General features: G+C 54.0%; 1 protein-coding gene and 1 long non-coding RNA gene across 4 annotated transcripts in view; one reads left to right on the forward strand and one right to left on the reverse strand.

Moving 5' to 3' along the window:
* The first annotated feature begins 225 nt into the window (after window positions 1–225).
* On the forward strand, window positions 226–14,578 carry LOC145717466 (uncharacterized). Its single transcript, XM_081806143.1, has 4 exons — window positions 226–436; window positions 10,236–10,349; window positions 12,902–13,048; window positions 13,436–14,578. The coding sequence occupies exons 3-4, from the start codon at window positions 12,910–12,912 to the stop codon at window positions 13,666–13,668; spliced, it is 372 nt and encodes a 123-aa protein (XP_081662269.1). The 5' UTR covers window positions 226–436; window positions 10,236–10,349; window positions 12,902–12,909; the 3' UTR covers window positions 13,669–14,578.
* Window positions 3,887–17,852, reverse strand: part of LOC145717467 (uncharacterized) — an 18,313-nt gene continuing 4,347 nt past the window's right edge. For 2 of the 3 annotated variants that reach the window (XR_014140703.1, XR_014140702.1), the window contains 5 exons: window positions 11,047–11,358; window positions 10,719–10,911; window positions 9,909–10,335; window positions 9,118–9,305; window positions 3,887–6,571 (listed from right to left, as the gene is read on the reverse strand). This is a non-coding gene — a long non-coding RNA (uncharacterized LOC145717467). Of the gene's footprint in view, window positions 6,572–8,784; window positions 9,306–9,908; window positions 10,336–10,718; window positions 10,912–11,046; window positions 11,359–17,852 lie in introns of all 3 variants that reach the window. The other variant, XR_014140704.1, reaches the window with a different exon arrangement.

Below are 17,852 nucleotides of genomic sequence, written 5' to 3' on the forward strand. Positions count from 1 at the left end.
CTGACCGTGTCACATCTGTGCCTCTCCACTCCCGATCCTGACCCCAGGCTAGGGAAACTAGTTTTTGGACGTCCTTCTTCTTCTCTGGGCTCTGGTTGCCCCAGGAGTAGGATGGAGATGAGGGGGCCGGGACAGAGTCTGTTCTCTTCCAGCTTTCATATCTTACAGTTCCAAATCCAAGGGAAGGGAACTTTCTGGAGAAATTTCTGGCAGGTGGTGAAGTAACTCACAGATCATACACGGAGGCTGCCCCTGCTGCAGAGACCAGCTCCATCTGAGCACTGGCCCTGCCCGCTGTGCGCGCGCGCCCGCAAGCACGCACGCAGGCGCGCGCAGGAGCCGGGAAGGTTTAGAGAGGAGGGTGGGAGACGCCATCTTCCAACGTCTGAGAAGGTGGTGCGGGTCCGTCGCAGTACCCTGGAAGCTCCTGACTCAGGTGTGCATGGGGTAGGTCTGCTGTCTGGGGCTCCCACCAGCCATTTGGGGAACTGAATGGCTGCCTTCTCCGCAGGTGGGGATGGCGCTCAGTTGCCGGAGCCCCTGTGGGCCGTACCGGGGCAAACCCCCGCCGCCAGTCAGTTGGCAGTCTTCTCGTGTGGCCGTCATTCCTGCACGCCCTGAAGGCCTGGGGACCGTTGGCTTGTAGGTCTGTGCAGGTGAACGAGGCGGCCTCCGTGCCGAGTGGCCGGATAAAATCAAGGATGGTCGCTGCCGAGGCTTGCATGGTTGCTCGCTGCAGGCTGTGCCAGGCGCGGTGCGTTCCCTGTTTCATGGCGTCCCCTGACGACCCGGGCAGGGTGAGCAGTGTACGTCTGTGGTCCCATGTTAAAGTGGGGCGCCAAGAGGTCGGATAACTTGCGTCATAATCTCCGTGTGGACAGAAAGAGCCCCTTGGCGTTCAGGAAACTGCCCTTTCCCTAAATCTCAGAGAAGTCTTGTGCGGCTGTGTTTTGAAAGAGAAACCCATGCATACTAATTTGTCCTGACCTTCGGAGCCCTTGATGAAGCCAAACGCTAGCCCGATGCCAGTGTGTGGGAAGGGGGAGGGGGGCATCCCCAGAACAGAAGCCTGAAGCTTCAGAGAGCTGTGTCGCCCCCACTGCTGCGCCCCACCCCTGCCCCAGCAGCACCCCCTGCAGTCCTGGGCATCCTCCTTGGCTTGGGGATTGATTTCCCAAGAGCAGAAGGCCGTCGTTAGCCACACCACAGAGGTCAGGGGCATGGCTGTCCATTCTCATTGGTTTAAGCCCACTGACAGCCTCAGTTGATTGGATGATTCCAGCTGCAAGGCAAGGTGTTGGGCCTCCTTGTCCCCACTCCCACCCCATCTGAGCCAACACCGGGAAGCAGGGTCCAGCCCCCCGAGCCAGCCTCTGGCTTCAGTTAATTGTGTGTGCAGAACTCTCAGCAGGAGCCGGGCCAGGGCCGGGCTCCACTCTGTGCCGTGAAGCACACCCTCTCTAGCCGCTCACCCGTCTCACTGTGGAAACCTACAACTCTGTTCTGCCCACTCTAGATTTCTCAGCCTCTAGGGGCCTGGGTGAAGTGAATAAACCCGGGCCTGCCTGCCCTGTCCAACGCCAGTAAAGCCCAAGGAGATAGCAGTGCCAGCTCTGCTCAGCTCCTCAGCTCTCTCCTGCGGCCCCCCGTTTGTCATAGGTGAAGGCCGGCCTGGCACATAGGCTGAGCTCACTCCCCACTGCTGGCCCCGGAGCCACAGCAAGGATAGGAGAGTCCGTCTGCCCAGATCTCCATACAGGACAGGGGGGCCAGGCCTCTCCGGCCTCACTTGCCTCTGGGTCCACCTGGGGTTCAGGTAGACCTGGCAGCCCATCCCCCACATCCAGGTTCTGAGCACAGACCCCATGGCCCTGAGCCTCTGCCCAGGTGGGGGAACGGCAGGTATGAACCCAGAAGCCAGGAAGGCTGACCCTGAGGGAATGGGACAGAGAGGCCTGGGAAGGAGAGAGATGCTGAGAGGTAAGATTGGAGAGAGAGAACCTGACCAAAAACAGAAAGAGGAACCAAGAGAAAACCCCAGGAAGACCCAGAACACAAAGGCACACAAGATACACAAGACAGGAAAGAAAGACGAGGGAAGCAAAGGCAAGAGATTTTTTTTAAATATCGGCAAAAAAAGAGGCACAAAGACACGAAAGACGAAGGCCCAGAGACCCACAGAGACAGAAGGAGAGAGAGAGCTATGAGATCAAAGGAGCGAGAGCTATGGTCAATGACAGAACCAAGGCACATTTTGCATCCCAGCAAAGGCAGGAGATGTTCACTCACTTTGTTTCATCTCTGCTATAAATCAGCAATAACTTGCCAGAGAGAAATAGTGCAGAGCACACCCAAGCATACCTCATCCCCTCAGTGCCTGAGCCTGGAGCCTTCCTTTTGAGCCAGCGGGGCTGTCGGGCCCCAGAGAAGCCCACCACCTGGCCTTTGCCCTTCCTGTTCTCTATCAGGAATGCAAGACACACACTGGCCCCAGAATTTCTATCCCAGCGTTTCTGTCTAAATTGTGCCCGTTTTTAAATTCCACCTCTTCCAAGAAGCCCTCCCTGACTTCCCTTCTCCCTGAACATTCTCTGCCTCCCCTTGAGAGTATCACGTTTTCTCTGGAGGAAGCTGTTCTTATCTTACATCCATCCACCTCCTGTTCTATCTGGAGCTCCTCCAGCAAGGGCAGGACTACAGGATTTCAATGCTGGCGACCACATCACTATTGATTTGAGGATTCGTCTTCATTATCCAGCGCCTCCTGTCTGTGAGCCCAAAGGAAGGAGTTAATTAAATCAGTGGTGAAGGAGTGAACAAGCACAGGAAACTCCACTCCCCAAACTCTGAATTCCCAACCTGGTCTGTGCTGTCCCTGCTGATGTCCTTGGTGGCCGCCCGAAAGGGAGACCAAGGAAGAAGGCCCCCCTGGGTGCCACATGGTCACCCCGCCCTTCTGAGGTTGTCCTGTGATATCTCCACCTCACCATTGAGGAAATAAAGCTCAGGACTATCAGGCGGTTGGCAAGCAAAGGTCACCCAGATCTCCTGACTCCGGGGTCCAGGAAGGAGGGAGGCAGGCTCTGCCCCTCTCAGGCTTCCCAGGATCCATCCCTATGAGGACAGGTTCCCCTAGCCTTGAGGCCACCCATCTCCTTGTTCAGGCCTTGGAAGGAGTTTCCCAAACAAAGGAAGAACCTGTTCCTCTGGTCTGGCCTTGGATTTGAAAGAAGAGCAGGTTCTGTGTGAACAGTGCATCAGCCCCCCCCCCACTACTTCCTGCCCAGGGACCACCCACCCCATATCTGTGACAACCAGCCTCTGACCGCCCCTCCCCCCATCTGTCTCTGGCTCAGGCTGAGGCCACCAGCAGCCTGACTTGTCCCACTTGAGTGTCCTGCAAGGGGGAGGAGGCCACGAGGAGGCGCCTGCTGGGTCCACCCCTTCTGGAGATGGAGCTGGCTCGCCACCCCCTTGCTGACCACCGTCCAGTCCAGCTGTCTCTGTTCACTGCTGTGTCCTCTCCTGGGGAGATATTTCCAGAAAGCAGGTATTTCCTGAGTGCCTGCTTGACCCAAAGCTCAGTGCTGGGGGCCAAGGAAAGGAACCAGATGCAGATTGAGACAGGGCCCCGCCCTCAAGTGGTTCCTGGGACAGCTGGGGAAATCAAGGCAGGCATTCATAGGAAAAGAAATGCAATGCCTGGTGGTGTGTGAGGGGCCAGAAGAGCTGCCCCAGCAGTCATGGGGAGATCGAGGAAGGGCCTGTCTCCCATCACTCCCCCGAGGCTGGAGACACTTTTTGGTAGAGGCACAATTTAGATGGGTTCCTGGAGGATGAACTGGAATCGAATTTTTAAAAATATTTACAGGCCTGCATAGCATTTTTTTTTTTTAAGATTTTATTTATTTATTTGACAGAGACACAGCGAGAGAGGGAACACAAGCAGGGGGAGTGGGAGAGGGAGAAGCAGGCTTCCCGCAGAGCAGGGAGCCCGATGCGGGGCTCCATCCCAGGACCCTGGGATCATGACCTGAGCCGAAGGCAGACGCTTAACGACTGAGCCACCCAGGCACCCCTCTGCATAGCATTTTGAACTTGCAGTGCCTTTTGTACTACTTGATCTTATTGCCTGGGGGTTGCTCCTGTCTGTGTTTCACATATGAGCAGATTGAGGCTCGGGGAGATGAAGGTCTCTGCCCAGGAGTGTCCAAGGCAGAGCCAGGGCCAGACCCCGGATGTGGGGAGGGAGCTAGAAGTCTCTCACATTGCAGCGCCTGCCTCTGGCGGGAAAGGCCTGGAGAGAAACCCAGAAAGGGTGTGTTGGGGAGACTGGGGAGGAACTGGCCCGCCTGGAGGGGAAGACTCCGAGGGAGCAGAGCTCAGAGGGGAGGACGAGGCCAGACTGCCGGGTGCCCTGCCTGCTGGGAGGGGAGGAAAGAGCAGAGGTCTCAGCAGGAGCTAGACCTCAGCTCAAATCCCAGCTCAGCCTGCAAATGGCCCCTGAAGCCATCTCGTGCCTCCAGCACAACCTAGTTATCCACGCCCCCCAGAGAAGGCAAGCCTGCCCCTGTGAGGTTGGCCCTGGCACCAAATGCTGTGACCCCAGAAGCCAGCCCTGCACCTCGTGGTGTGGGCCATGAGTTCAGGAGGAGCCCCTCAAGGAAAAAGCTCCTCCCATGTGCCAGGCACCACCTGAGTTACCTCGAGGATGCTCACAACAACCCAGAAAAGGATCCAGCAGAGCCAGTGCCCCTTCACCACCCCATACCTCCCCCCTGCAACCATCAAACAGAGCCCCAGACTTGGGAGGCGTCTCAGTGGGATTTCAGGCTGCAGGCCTGGCCCTCTCTGCAGGTGAGACAGCCCTCACCTGTCCCAGTGGGGACAGTTCTGCCACTGCCCTCTGCAGCCTGGTAGGCAGGGTAAGGCTAATTGGGGATGTCTATGCATTCCCTGGGGCTTTATCATCTTCCCTTTACATTAAAAAAAAATTTATTTTGGTTTTAGTATGCAAAATTTTCCACCATCTGCCTTGCCTTGGCAGAATGTTTGCTGAAAATATCTCTCTTCCTCTCTAATTCCCATCGTTTCTGGGGGCTTTGGAAGCCTCCCAGGCTCACGGGCTGTCCTTGCGCCAGCAGGCGGATGTTGTGGCCCAGAAGTCACATCTCCCCACCTCTCAGCCAGAGAGGGACCCCGGGCACTCTCCGCTGATGAAACAGAGCCAACCTGAGGTTGAATCCTAGGGTTCAGACCGAGTAGCTGTCCAGATTGGTCTCTCTGTGTGTGATAAAGCCCTGAGAGATGCCCAGGGTCACAAAGACAGGTGGTGGCAGAGAAGAGCCAGGAGCTAGGTCCCCCCGAATCCCAATGCAGTGCTGTGAGGTCAAGTGGCCAGCATCCTGCCTGTCACCTGGACCATCCCAGGCAAGGTGTCTTCACAGGACGGCAGCTGCTACATGTGTCCTTTGAGGCAGTCAGGAGAGACTTTCCAAAAGGGAAGACTTCCCCCCACCTTCATGTACCAAAACTCTTGAGTTTCCATGGTGACAGTCAAATTGCAAACCCATCTAAGAGTGAGCCAGGGGAAAAAAAAAAAAGAAAAGCTGGCCTATCCCCAGAGAAGTGGGCATGGCTGGCGCTGGGGCTAGCCGCTGCTGAGGAGGAGAGCTGAGCAGAGTGGGGCAGCCCTTCTGGGACATGATGGGAAAGTCTCAGGGATGCCAGGTCCCCAAGCAAAGGGTCCCGGGTCTCAGGCCGCTGGGGTGGGGGAGGCGCTCCCTCCTCCCTGCCTCCTGGCAGAGCCCAGGTGAGTCCATTTGGTGACTCCTCCTCCTCCTTGGGAAGATGAGTGGGACAGTCTTCTCCCTAGTGTTTTCCCATCTTCGATCTGTAAAATCAGGCGTGGGCTGAATACAAGCACTCATCACCAAGCCATCCTAGACTGTCTTGGGGGGAATTAGAAGGGAGAAATCAGCCTTCAGACACACACAGTGTTTTGTTGAGGATGGAAGAGCAAGGGCCAAAAGATTGATGAGCCTCAAAGCTTCTTTAATAGACCTGGAAGATTCACGATCACAGCTGCTGGGTGACAAGAAAGGTGGCAATTGGCAATCGAATGGCAAATTAGCCAAGATGTGGGTTTTATGGTGACAGTCGGAGGGGGAGGAAGAAGAAAAACTTCTTCCATTGCTGCCGGAGAAAATGGTGTTTGCCCTGGGTCCTGCCCAGGGACATTCTCAGCAGGGTCTTCTTGGTGTGTTTCTTCCCCACTGACAGTAAACGCCAAGGCCAGGCATGGACACTGCCGGCTTCTTTCTTTCAAGTAGAGCTTATTACAGTGGATTAGAATGGGATTGGGTTTGCACTACAAAGACCTCTAAGCTGAGGCCTGGCCCCAGCTCAGAGTCACAGACACAATGAGCAGGGATGCTCGGGCAAGGGAGGGAGGCACAGGCCAAGGGGGTGAGTCTTGTCGGTTGGCTTGTTCTCTGCCCTGTGACACCTTTGTGAGCTCAGTTGTCATCTGGAACTGTTCCCCCTTTCTGTGGCTGTGGGCATTTGGGGTCTGTAAAAGGAGATAAAGAACAAGTCAACCGCCTAAGTTGCCTAACTCGGGGAGGGCTTATTTTTTTCTAGAACTTGCACAACCTAGGCACGTGGGGACTAGACAGCATGGTGCCAGAACTTGGCCTCCAAGTTTGGGACGCTTGGGACAAGACCTGCTCCTCACAACAAAAGCTGTTCTCCCAGTGCAACATGGCACAGTCTTCTTGCAATTTAAGGTCACTCTGGGACCCGCGTGACCCAACACTGCGCATGGTGACAGATGACGGGCTAGAGAGGAGGGGGAAGGAGCAGGATAAACGAGCTTTTGCCACCGTAACCTGAGTCCCCAGGACACCCTCTCCCATCGGCTCCTTTGGAGCTCTTGGTATTTTGCAGCCTTAGTCACCTGCACAGTAGCGCCCAAGGACACAGGCATTGTTTCAGCCCTGGGGAGCTGCCTGTCGCCCACCCCCACTCCCCCTGCCCTTAGCCCCAGACCCCCTCCCCTCTGGCCCCAGAATTATGAAGATCCTGCATATGGAAGGAAGAAGGAAGACTGAACATAGGGGAGACGGAAGAAGGAAGACTGAACATAGGGGAGACGAAAGAATGACTACATTATGCATAAGCATCTCTGCTGGAGACATGGGAAAGCCAGTTGGAGATCAATCCCAGCTCCCCTCAGGGACTCTGTTCTGCTTAACAGGCTGCCAGACCCCCTGCTGTGGGGGTGCACCACCCTCCCTAATTTCTTTGCAGCTGCCCCAGGGGAGACCCAGGGAGCTGCTCGCTGCCTCCTGCCCACCTCCCACTCCCTTTGTCGGGGACCCCCAGGATTGGTGCTTAGTCACCAAGTGAGTCAAAATACGTAAATGCTTATAAAACCAACAGCCGTGAGGTCCAGTCAGTTGACTCATGATCAAAGAAACCCCGTCTGGGACCTGCAAAGCAATTGCAAAATAAATCAGGCCTTTGCACTTCTCAGATACTATGAAGGGGCAAATGGACCTGAGCCCCTCTGAATCCCCAGCTCCTATTGATTCTACATCACAAAAGCCCACAAAGGCAAAGCAGAACTCTTTCCAGAAGGCCAGGAGGAAAAGAGAGCAGAAAAGGCAAAATCCTTGAGCAGCTAGAGGAAGGAAAAGCTGGGAACAATCATGTTAACATCACTGTCGCCCCACCCACGTGGGTCAGGCTGTGCAGGAGAAGCGCGCCAGCCTCATTCGTGGTGCGCTTTGGCCCCTGCCCCCCAGGAGCCCGGCAGTTTGCTGGGGGAAGGGCACACACACACACACACTCTGAAAGCAGAGAGTGGCTGTAGCAGAATGCATAGGGCATCAGCCAGCCAGGTGCAGGTGATAGGGAAGGCTCCCTGGAGGAGATGTCCAAAAGGAGCCAGGAGAGGGGCACCTGGCTGGCTCAGTCAGTACAGCGTGCAGCTCTTGACCTCGGGGTTGAGTTCAAGCCCCACATTGGGTGTAGAAATTACTTAAAAAATAATAAACAAAAAGCCAGGAGAAGAGCCATGGCAGGGCATTCTGGGCAGTAGGAAGTGAGTTGCTGGAGGAGATACTGACCAGCAGTTTGGTAAGAACCCAGCCGTGTGGAGAAGCCTGGGTAAGATTGTGCAGGATGGAGGCGCCTGGGTGGCTCAGTGGGTTCAGCGTCTGTCTGCCTTCTGCTCAGGTCATGATCTCAGGGTCCTGGGATCAAGACTCCTTGCTCAGCGGGGAATCTCCCTCTCCCTCTGCCGCTCCCAAGCTTGTGCTCGCGCTCTCTCAAATAAATAAAGGGTAGGCTAGGATTTGCGTATTAGCTGGAGCATTCCCCTCTGGGCAGTGAGAGGTGCCCACAGGTGGAGCCCGGGTGGGAAGCTATTGAAGGAGTCCAGCCTGGAGACACTGAGGTCTTGAGCTAAGCAGGGGCTGGTGGGATGTGGGCCTGAGGGAGAGAGAAGAGCCAAGCTGTCATCAGGGTTTCTTCCCCAAGCGCCCTGTGTGGTACCAGACGTTCTGCTATGGAAGCACAGGGTGGAGAATCTCCTAGAGCTGGAACGGATGGCCAGCTCCATCCCTCTGGTTGCCAAGTTCTGTGACCTGTGACTCCCTTTGCTGAAAGGTGACACAGGCTGAAGGCACAAAGGCTTTCCAGAAGGCCCTAGATTGAGGTAGAAGCTCCGTGGCCTGGGTCCTGCCCCTGTTGCTCCTGTACCCCAGTGGACTTCCCTACCTGACCAGACTCTCCTTCCTGCAGGGCTCCGACGCTGGCTCCAGATCCTCCTCTGCACACTGCTCCACGAGGGGCCTGGCCCATCACTTGAAGCCTCTTAGCTTAGCCACCCTTGGCATAGATTGATTGGATTTCCGATCTCGTCTGCCACCCCACGGGTCCCTGGGGCACGGGGCTGATGGGTAGTAGTGCTGTCTGGGCGGCTGGCCCCGTGCCGGGCAGAGTGCCCAACTGCTCCTCCCCTCCCTCAGGACCCGGCACTTTGCACTCCCCGGCAAGGCACATGGACGCACACCCCATCCACCGAATCAGTCCCCTGTGAGAGCTGCTTACCCATGATCCCAGACCGTCCTGTGCTGTCGTACTTGGTATTAGAGTGACATCACTTAATTAAATGTTACGTAAACTGATGAAAAGAGCCAGGAAGGACAGAGTTGTTTTCATTAAAACCAGCACTTCCGAAAGTCTTGAGAGAAGCTACTTGCTTAAAAAAGCTATTGAATCAGGTGTGGGCAGGACAACTGTAAAAAGCAGGAGAAAGAAATGGAAAAGCAGAGAAGGATCCTCCACTCATCCCACTTTGCTTGCGTCTCTAAGCTGTGCTCCAGTTTAGAGACCCTGCCCCTGGGGATCACAGACACGGCAATATGGACACAGCTTAGACATGAAAGACCCTGTGGGCCTGATCTCAAGCAACACCCAAGCCCTCCATGAAAACATGGGTGAATGGATGTACATTTCTATGCTGACAGTTAAAACAGAATGTTTAATCTATGAATATATCCTGTGTTATGACTCCCACTGTTGACCCACCAGCCAAATATAGGTCCCGTTTAGTCCAGAAAAGAAGGTTTCTACCACAGCGGGTGTTCACCAGGAGAGCTCCCTGTCCTCCCCTCTCCTGGGACTCCAACCCCATCAGTCTGGCTCCCATCTGCATTCACAAGGCCCCACTGCACATGACTGGATGAACTGGGATGAGCGCCCAGGCCTGCCGACTCCCAGTTCGTTTCTTCCAGTAAAATCAGAGTGGTTGCAGACACGGGGTGTAGAGCCAGTCTGCCGCGGTGGGTACCCCCAGCCCTCCCACTTACCACCTCGGGCAAGTGCCTTGGCTTCCTCACCTGTAAAATGAGCGCAACCCTGTCTGCCAGGGCTGTTCTGAAGCTTCAGCGAGCTAGTACGTGTCAAGTGCCTGGAGTGCTTTATAAGGGTTGGCGAGGACCGGAAATTTTGTACCTGTGATGTGCCTTGTTCCAAGGTAAAACGGCATTGCCTCGCACCCTGAGCATTGCCAGGTGCCAGCCTCAGAGCAGTTGTCCTGCACCCAAGGGGATAATCAGCCGCTTTGTCCCGGCAGAGGGGAGGCCTGCCCCAGCCCCTCTATCCCACATGCCTGCTGGTAGTGACCGGTAGGGGTAACCTCCGGTGCTGGTGTCTTTTCTTTCCAGTGGTTTCCAGTGACAGTGACAGTGACTCGGATCTCAGCTCCTCTAGCCTGGAGGACAGGCTTCTTCTGACGGGGGTCAGGGAGCCCAAAGGTGCCAAGCCCTATGGGGAGGCAGGTAAGCAGAGCAAGGATGCTGCTTGTTCCCGAAGGGCCCGCCCCCCCCACACCCCGTGCAGATGGCGTGGCTGCTTCCTCCAATCATGGCTCCCCAGCTGGTGTTGACGGGAGGGGGAGGGGTGCTAAGCATTAGCACCACTGCAGAGTGGGACAGAAAGGAGGCCCAGATGGATGTGCAGGGGTGGAGGGGGGAGGGCAGATCTAGCGCACCTGCCTGCACACCTGGAATTCCTCCTGAGGCTCCCTGTGAGCATCCCCTGGATGAGATTTTGTCTTGTGAATGATGAGAACTGTGAACATCAGGTAGGAAGTTCCTTGGGCTTGCTCAGCTCTTCCGTGAAACCATGGTGGGGCCCTGAATACATACCTTGACCTCTTGGGCCTCTCTTTCCCTCTATTTAGCACAGATGGGATGGAGCAGGTGGTCCCCAAAGTGTCTTAGAGTTTGAGCTCTCCTCTGTGACCTTGTCTTATGGATGAGAGTTAACGGGACCTGGAGGCTGGTGCAGAGAAGGCCTGGGGGCACATTTTTCTTTCCTTTAAACACACAAAGGGCCTTCCTGGGAAAAGGACCAAATCATTCAGAGTTACTCCAGAGGTTAGAACTGGGGTATTTGAAAAACATTTCAGGGAGGCTGATTTTAGTGCATAAGCAGAGAGCTTTATAATAACTATCCCGGACTGGAAGGACATACCTCGGGGTGCTGTTCTGGGACCAAGGCGGGGTGATCTGCCGGAGCTGACACGGAAGGAATTCCCGGTGGGGATGGCAGTTCAGGCTAGATCAGAGATGGCAACTGCCTGGCACACGTACTTCCGCTCCCACTCCTGTGCCCATGGCAGACATTACAAGCTGATCGCAGTACTCTCCCACAGAGCCTGACGTGGCCTCAGAATCCTTCTCAGCACAGTTTTCCAAGTGGTCAGTATCAGTAGGTGGAGACCACGCAGGACATGACACGGGTTTCTGGACTAGATGATCTGTTAGGCCTCTCAGCCTAAGGATTCTTAGAAAAGTATAAAGGAAACTCACCTGCCTGCCTTGGTTTCCAGGGCAGCTTTTACATGCCCCCCTGCTCCCCACAGAGCTCTTGAACCCTCCCTCACACCAGCTCTCAGCTATGACCAGGGGGGTGTGGGAGATAGGAAAAGATGGAGCCAGTATTTCAGGCCCCGCCTCTGCACTCTTGGCTCGGCTTGGCTCAGTAACAGCTATACATGAGGAAAGATTCCTTAGTTAATAAAGGCAGCAATTAATAACCCCATTGGGAGGGTGCCTGAGGGGCTCAGTTGGTTAAGCGTCTGCCTTCGGCTCAGGTCATGATCCTGGAGTCCCGGGATCGAGTCCGCATTAGGCTCCCTGCTGGGCGGGGAGTCTGCTGCTCCCTCTGACCCTCCCCCCTTTCATGTGCTCTCTCTCTCTCTCTCATTCTTTCTCTCTCAAATAAATAACTAAAATCTTTTAAAAATAACCCCATGGGGGGGCACCTGGGGGCTCAGTCAACCCCAGTCAGGGCTCACCTGGGGGGGCGTCTGCCTTTGGCTCATGATCTCAGGCTCCTGGGATCGAGCCCCTTGTCAGGCTCCGTGCTCATTGGGGAGTCGGCTTCTCCCTCTCCCTCCACCCCTCCCCCCTACACTTGTGCTCTCTCTCACTTACTCGTGCTCTCTCTCACAAATAAATAAAATCTTAAAAAAAAAAAACACATTGGGGCACCTGGCTGGCTCAGTCCGTAGAGCATGTGACTGCTGATCTCAGGGTCAAGTTCAAGCCCCACATTGGCGTAGAGACTACCTAAATAAACATTTTTAAAAATTTCATTGGGTTAATGGAGATATACACCCTTCTCCCTCATTCTATGAAGGCAGGAAAAACCCCTCCTCGTTGATGGTTTTCATGTTGGTGACTTGTTCTTTACTGAACTGACTTGAAGGCCTATGCAGTGACCTTCATATATCCTGGACCAGTGAGCATTGCTCAGAGGGTAGGATCTCTTGAGAACATGGCAGCCATGTGGGGGCAGCAGGTGAGGGGCTCTGAGCAGACAATCCCGTAGATACCTACTACAGTTCCAAGTGAGAAGATTTTATTTTCTTATCTGTTTATTTTTTTTTTCAATTTATTGATTTATTTATTTTTAGATTTTATTTATTTATTTGACAGAGAGACACAGCGAGAGAGGGAATGCAAGCAGGGGGAGTGGGAGAAGGAGAAGCAGGCTTCCCGCGGAGCAGGAAGCCCGATGCAGGGCTTGATCCCAGGACCCCTGGATCATGACCTGAGCCAAAGGCAGACGCTTAACGACTGAGCCACCCAGGCACCCCGCTATCTGTTTATTTTTAAGTAGACCATGCTCAGTGTGGAGCCCAACACGAGGCTCGAACTCAAGACCGTGAGATCGAGACCTGAGCTGAGATCAAGAGTCAGACGCTCAACTGAGCCACCCAGACGCCCCCCAAATGAGAAGATTTTAGATCAGCTCCTTATCAGGCTGAGATCATCCTTGTCTCAGTTCAAGGTCCAAAGAGCCCACACATGGTCTCTTGCAGGTGGCAGCATGGAGTCCCCCAAGATGGGCCCCACCCGCCGGCCCAGCCACCTCTTGGGGAGCCAGAACAGCCTGGCCAGTGAGACCAGGACCAGCTCTGCAGACCCGCAGCCGGGCACCCCACCCTGGCAAGACCCAAAGAGCCCCAGTGAGTACCAAGCTGCCCTTCTAACCCACCCACCTCTCCCTCTTCTGCTTCCCCATGGTCCTCTTCCCTCACTCAATCCGCCCAAACTGGAGAGTGCTAGTGATGTTTGCAATTCTGTTTACTGAGTGCTGTGCCGGGCACTGGGGGATCCGATGTGAGCCAGACCCCACCCCTGCCTGCAATGAATAGAGAGAGGGACCCCAGATAATCATGGGAACCACCCCATCCATTCTTAGTAATCATAATGATGGTTCTTACCAACCTCTGCTTTGTGAAACGTGTCATCTTTCAAAGCATCCCATCTCCAGTAGCCTTAGTAACTCCTGTTTCAAGAGTACCTACTGCACCAGGCCACCCGGTCCTCACCAAGCCCAACTGTGTGCTCAGCCCGAGCAGGTAGGAGACAGTCCTTGGCCTTCAGAAAGGTCACGTACCTACCACCACCTACCATGTGGCTGAAGAAGCCGCATCAACTCACCCAGAACAGCCCAGACCTGAATCAGCGGGAGAATCCAGGACCACTGCAGCTGGCTGCATGGAGCCTCGCCTGCCCTCGCACCTCTGAGGGCCACCTGCGTTCTATTGGAGCAGTAGATGGGAGGCTTCTTATCCCCTTTTGATGGGTGTGGAAACCAAGGGCAAGAACCCAAGCTCCACCCTGCTGTGCCCACTGTCCCTACCTGGCCAACTTGGGAGCATCATGCAATGGGGGTGGGCAGGGTGAAGGACCTCAGTTCTGCCCCCAGTCTCCTTCAAGAAAGAAGCCCCAGCTGGACTTGGCATCTCTGGGCGAGGGCCTGTGGGCATGCGGTGCATGCATGGATCAGCACAGCAGCTGACCCCCACCCCCCACCAGTAGGCTATGTGTGCTGGCAGCCCCCCCACGGGGAAGCCTTGTGGGAGCTCTTACCCACTCTTTGTCTTCCCTCCTCCCCTTTCTCCTGCCTCGATGGTGCCAAGAAGCTGCAGGGCAGAGCATTTGAGAGGCCACGGGTGAGCAGGTCTCTGGGAGAGGGAGGCCCTGTGGCCGTGTATGTGGAGTGGATCCTCTCCCCCACTTCTGGCTTCCTGAAATCCCCCTCGGGACAGTTTGGAATCAACCATGTTTTAATCCCAGCCCTGCCACCCACAGACATGTGAACTTGGGCAAACCATCAGATTCAACCATGTGAAATTGCCTTTTTATAGATCAAAAATAGTCAGATACTGGCATCAATATGACTCAACCTAATATTTGATGTCTCTGCACCCAGTTCCATTATTGCTAAAGTGGGGACCACACTGTGTTCCTTGTGGGTTGGGGGGAGGGTGAAGTGCAACATTCTTGTGGAGTGCCAACCCTAAGTAGGTCTTCAGCAAATATCCGGTAACAGGAGAGGCCATGTGGCCCAGTGCATAGAAGGGGTCCCAGGGCTTATGAAACAAGCTGAGGGAAGTTTTCTATTCCCACACCATTCCCAAAGTTCAGGCTGTCGCTGGGGAGGGACCCCGCCTCTGCTCACCCTATAGTGGCATTTTTTTTTCCTATCCCCTAAAGGCAAAAGGCACACCTGGGCAATTCCCCGCTGCTGACACGGCCTCCTAAGGCCCCGTTTGCCTGCCCTGGCAGAGACACGTTTGGTGCATGGAGCAGACTTTCCAGTGGAAGAGTTTGAGAGAGAAAGAAAACTGGGAGGGTCTGGTGAGCAAGCAATCTGGAGCCCTCAGCTGGTTGGATGTGACCTCTGACTCAACAAACCAGTGTTTGGGGGGCTGAGTCTCCTTCCCCCCACTCAGTGCCTTTCTGCCCCTTCTCTCCTGGGAGCCCTCCCTCCACCCCCCACCACAGCCATCCCACTCAGCCATGACCTTTATTTATTGTCCTTCCCCCGCACCCTCCCCCAGTCCACCTCCATGTTCATTTTAAGTTTGCTCTTGTCTTGGGTTGGGCCAGAAAGGCCTGCAGACCCACATTATGGGGCACTCCCATATGCACTGCAGTTTTGGAGGGCACTGGCTTGGGCTTTCTCCATATTTGGATTAATGGAAGAAGAACCCAACCCTGAACATTGCCCTTCAAAGCTGAGCTTGGCCCCTAGAGATAAGCAGTGGGTCCTAGAATGTGCGGGATGAGTAGCTCGTCCACCCTTCCCTCTGCCGAGGGCTCTGAAAGCCGGAGCAGCATCCTCCCCTTGCTCGAGACTGGCTCAGGAGCTGTTGTCAAAACCTGGCCCTTGCTTGGGTTTCTTGGAACCCCTGTGACAGCCTCCCCAGGTTCTGCTCAGCCTCTCCCCAGCTTATGGAGCCAGGAGGGGCTCTGGTGGATACCATGAATTCACTCATTAAAGAGCAGCGTTCAGCTGCATTCAAGGCTCCCCTAAGCCTTTAATTCACTTCTCTTCAGTAAGTTCGGTTTGGCATGAAAAATAATTAATTCAGAGTGTGAGCAGATGCTTCTGGAAAACCCTTCCCTGAAGACAGAGACTGAGAGAGAGAGAGTGTGTGTGTGTATTGGTGTCCACATCTGTCCATCCTCCCACTCTCCCACTGTCCCTCACACCTGGTCCTGGAAGGGCCTTCTCTCTGGGCTCTCAGGCCCCCACCATTAGGCTTTTTGCCCTTGCCACTGGCAGATGGTAAAAAGACTGACTGTTTCCCTGTGACAAGTTATGCTTCAGAATTGTAACAATAAAGATTAGAATTTGCATTGAGCCAGTGTGTTGGTCCAAAGACCACAGTCGCTTGTGTTTCTGAGATGCGTCGATAGAGAAATGGATGGAAAAGAATGCAGTCTGTTGTTCGCGGGAGCACTCCCTAAGCCATGGTGAAAGGAATGAGCTCGATCTCTGTGTGGTAGAACTCACAAACCTCATGTTAAATGGAAAAACAAGGCCATTTATGCTTAGAAAAAAATTTAAGTATACATGCAAATAATCAAAATGAATTGTATGAACTTCTATGCACAGGTGTGAAAATGCTTGTAAAATGGACAGGGACTTGTGGTTCAATACAGTGGACTGGACACATTTGTATTTCCTCTGCGCCCCCCCAAGCCCCTTTAGGATGACCTGAAAGAATGAAATGGCATAAGTTACAAAGCCGTAGAGAGGAGAGGGATGGCGGCAGAGAGGAGAGGTCTGGAAACTGGGAGACAGAAGAGTATACCTCGTTCAGTGTCAGCTTCCCTAGCTCCCCAAAATGTCTCCAAGGGAGAAAGCCAGCCATGAACAAGCCCATTTGCTTTGCAGAACCCACCAAATTCTCAGAACTTGGAGGGGCCAGGTGTCCCTAATACGGAAGTTAGGATGGGTATGAAAATAGTATTGGTGGGAAGAAGTTAGATCCCCAGGTCCCTCCTCGCAGCCCACACGGCCCTTCCCTGACCCTGGTAGACCCTAGTAGACCCAGGTTTACTGCTGGCCAAGGGTGAACTAGAAGGATTTGGTACTGGGGACCCCAAGCCCAGCCAAAGACTGCAATAAGGCAGTGGTTAATAGAGAGACCCTCTGCCCCCTCCCTGGCTAACAGCTGGCTTATTCTCCATCCACCTGCCCCCGAGGCAAGATGTTATTCAGCCTGTCACTGGGGAACTGACTGAAGAGAGAAGACTGAGAGATCCTAAGGTTGGTGATTCCCCCTTCTCTGCCCAGTCTCCCACCCCACCGCCCCGCCATGAGGCCCTCCCCTCCCCCCCCGCCCCCTGTCCACAAGCCCTGCCCGCATGTACTATTTCTAGTAGCTTCGCTGTGTGGTACTCAGCTGGAACAGCCAAAGGCGCCAACAGTTGACCTAAACCAACAAACCAAAAACAGAGGTTCCAAGACACAGGAGAAAGGAGTGAGGGAACAACCCTCCGAAGATATTCACCCATGAAACAGGAAAAGAATGTTAGTTAGTTATAGAGAGAGAAAGAGAAAGCAAGCAAGTGGGGGGAGGGGCAGAGGGGAGAGGGAAAATCTTTTTTTTTTAAATAAAGATTTATTTATATATTTTAGAGAGAGATGGAGCAGGAGGACCAGTGAGGGGAGAGGGAGGGAGAATCCTCAAGCAGACTCCATGCTGAACACAGAAGCCAGTGCAGGGGGCTCAATCTCATGACCCTGAGATCATGACCTGAACTGAAATCAAGAGTGTTATTTTTAAAAAAAGAGGTAAAAAGGAAGTGTCAAGTCTCTTGAAAATTAAAAATATAATAGCAGAATTTAAAAATGCATTAGAGGGGCGCCTGGGTGGCTCAGTGCATTGGGCGTCTGCCTTCAGCTCAGGTCATGATCCCAGGGGCCTGGGGTCGAGCCCCACGTCAGGCTCCCTGCTCAGCGGGGAAGCCTGTTTCTCCCTGTGCCCCTCCCCCTGCTTGTGCTTTCTTTCTATCTCTGTCAAATAAATAAAGTCTTTAAAAAATAAATTTAAAAAATAAATAAAAATGCCTTAGAAGGGATGGAAGGTGAGAGAAGAATCTCCCAGGAAGTAAAACACAAGAAGAGATGTAAGCGTATGAGGAAAAAGTCAAGAAAATTGGACGACCCAAAGGTAAGACCCATAGGCCTTTCAAACCAAAAAACAAAATAAAGGGGAGAAAATTGTTGGAGAAATTATCTCCATCACCTGAGATCTTGTTGAAACAGGCTCTTTTTTTTTTTTTTTTTAAGATTTTATTTATTTATTTGACAGAGAGAGACATAGTGAGAGCAGGAACACAAGCAGGGGGAGTGGGAGAGGGAGAAGCAGGCTTCCCGCGGAGCAGGGAGCCCGATGTGGGACTCGATCCCAGGACCCTGGGATCATGACCTGAGCCGAAGGCAGACGCTTAACGACTGAGCCACCC

Source organism: Leptonychotes weddellii, chromosome 15 (genome assembly GCF_054177405.1).
Source record: "Leptonychotes weddellii isolate Sample4059 chromosome 15, ASM5417740v2, whole genome shotgun sequence".
Taxonomy (NCBI): Eukaryota; Metazoa; Chordata; class Mammalia; order Carnivora; family Phocidae; genus Leptonychotes; species Leptonychotes weddellii.

Excerpts from the sequence above, each read along its gene's own strand:
- LOC145717466 (XM_081806143.1), top strand. The coding sequence starts at position 12,910 with ATGGAGTCCCCCAAGATGGGCCCCACCCGCCGGCCCAGCCACCTCTTG. Across the intron at positions 13,049-13,435 it reads GCAAGACCCAAAGAGCCCCA|CCCGAGCAGGTAGGAGACAG; the intron begins GTGAGTACCAAG and ends CTGTGTGCTCAG.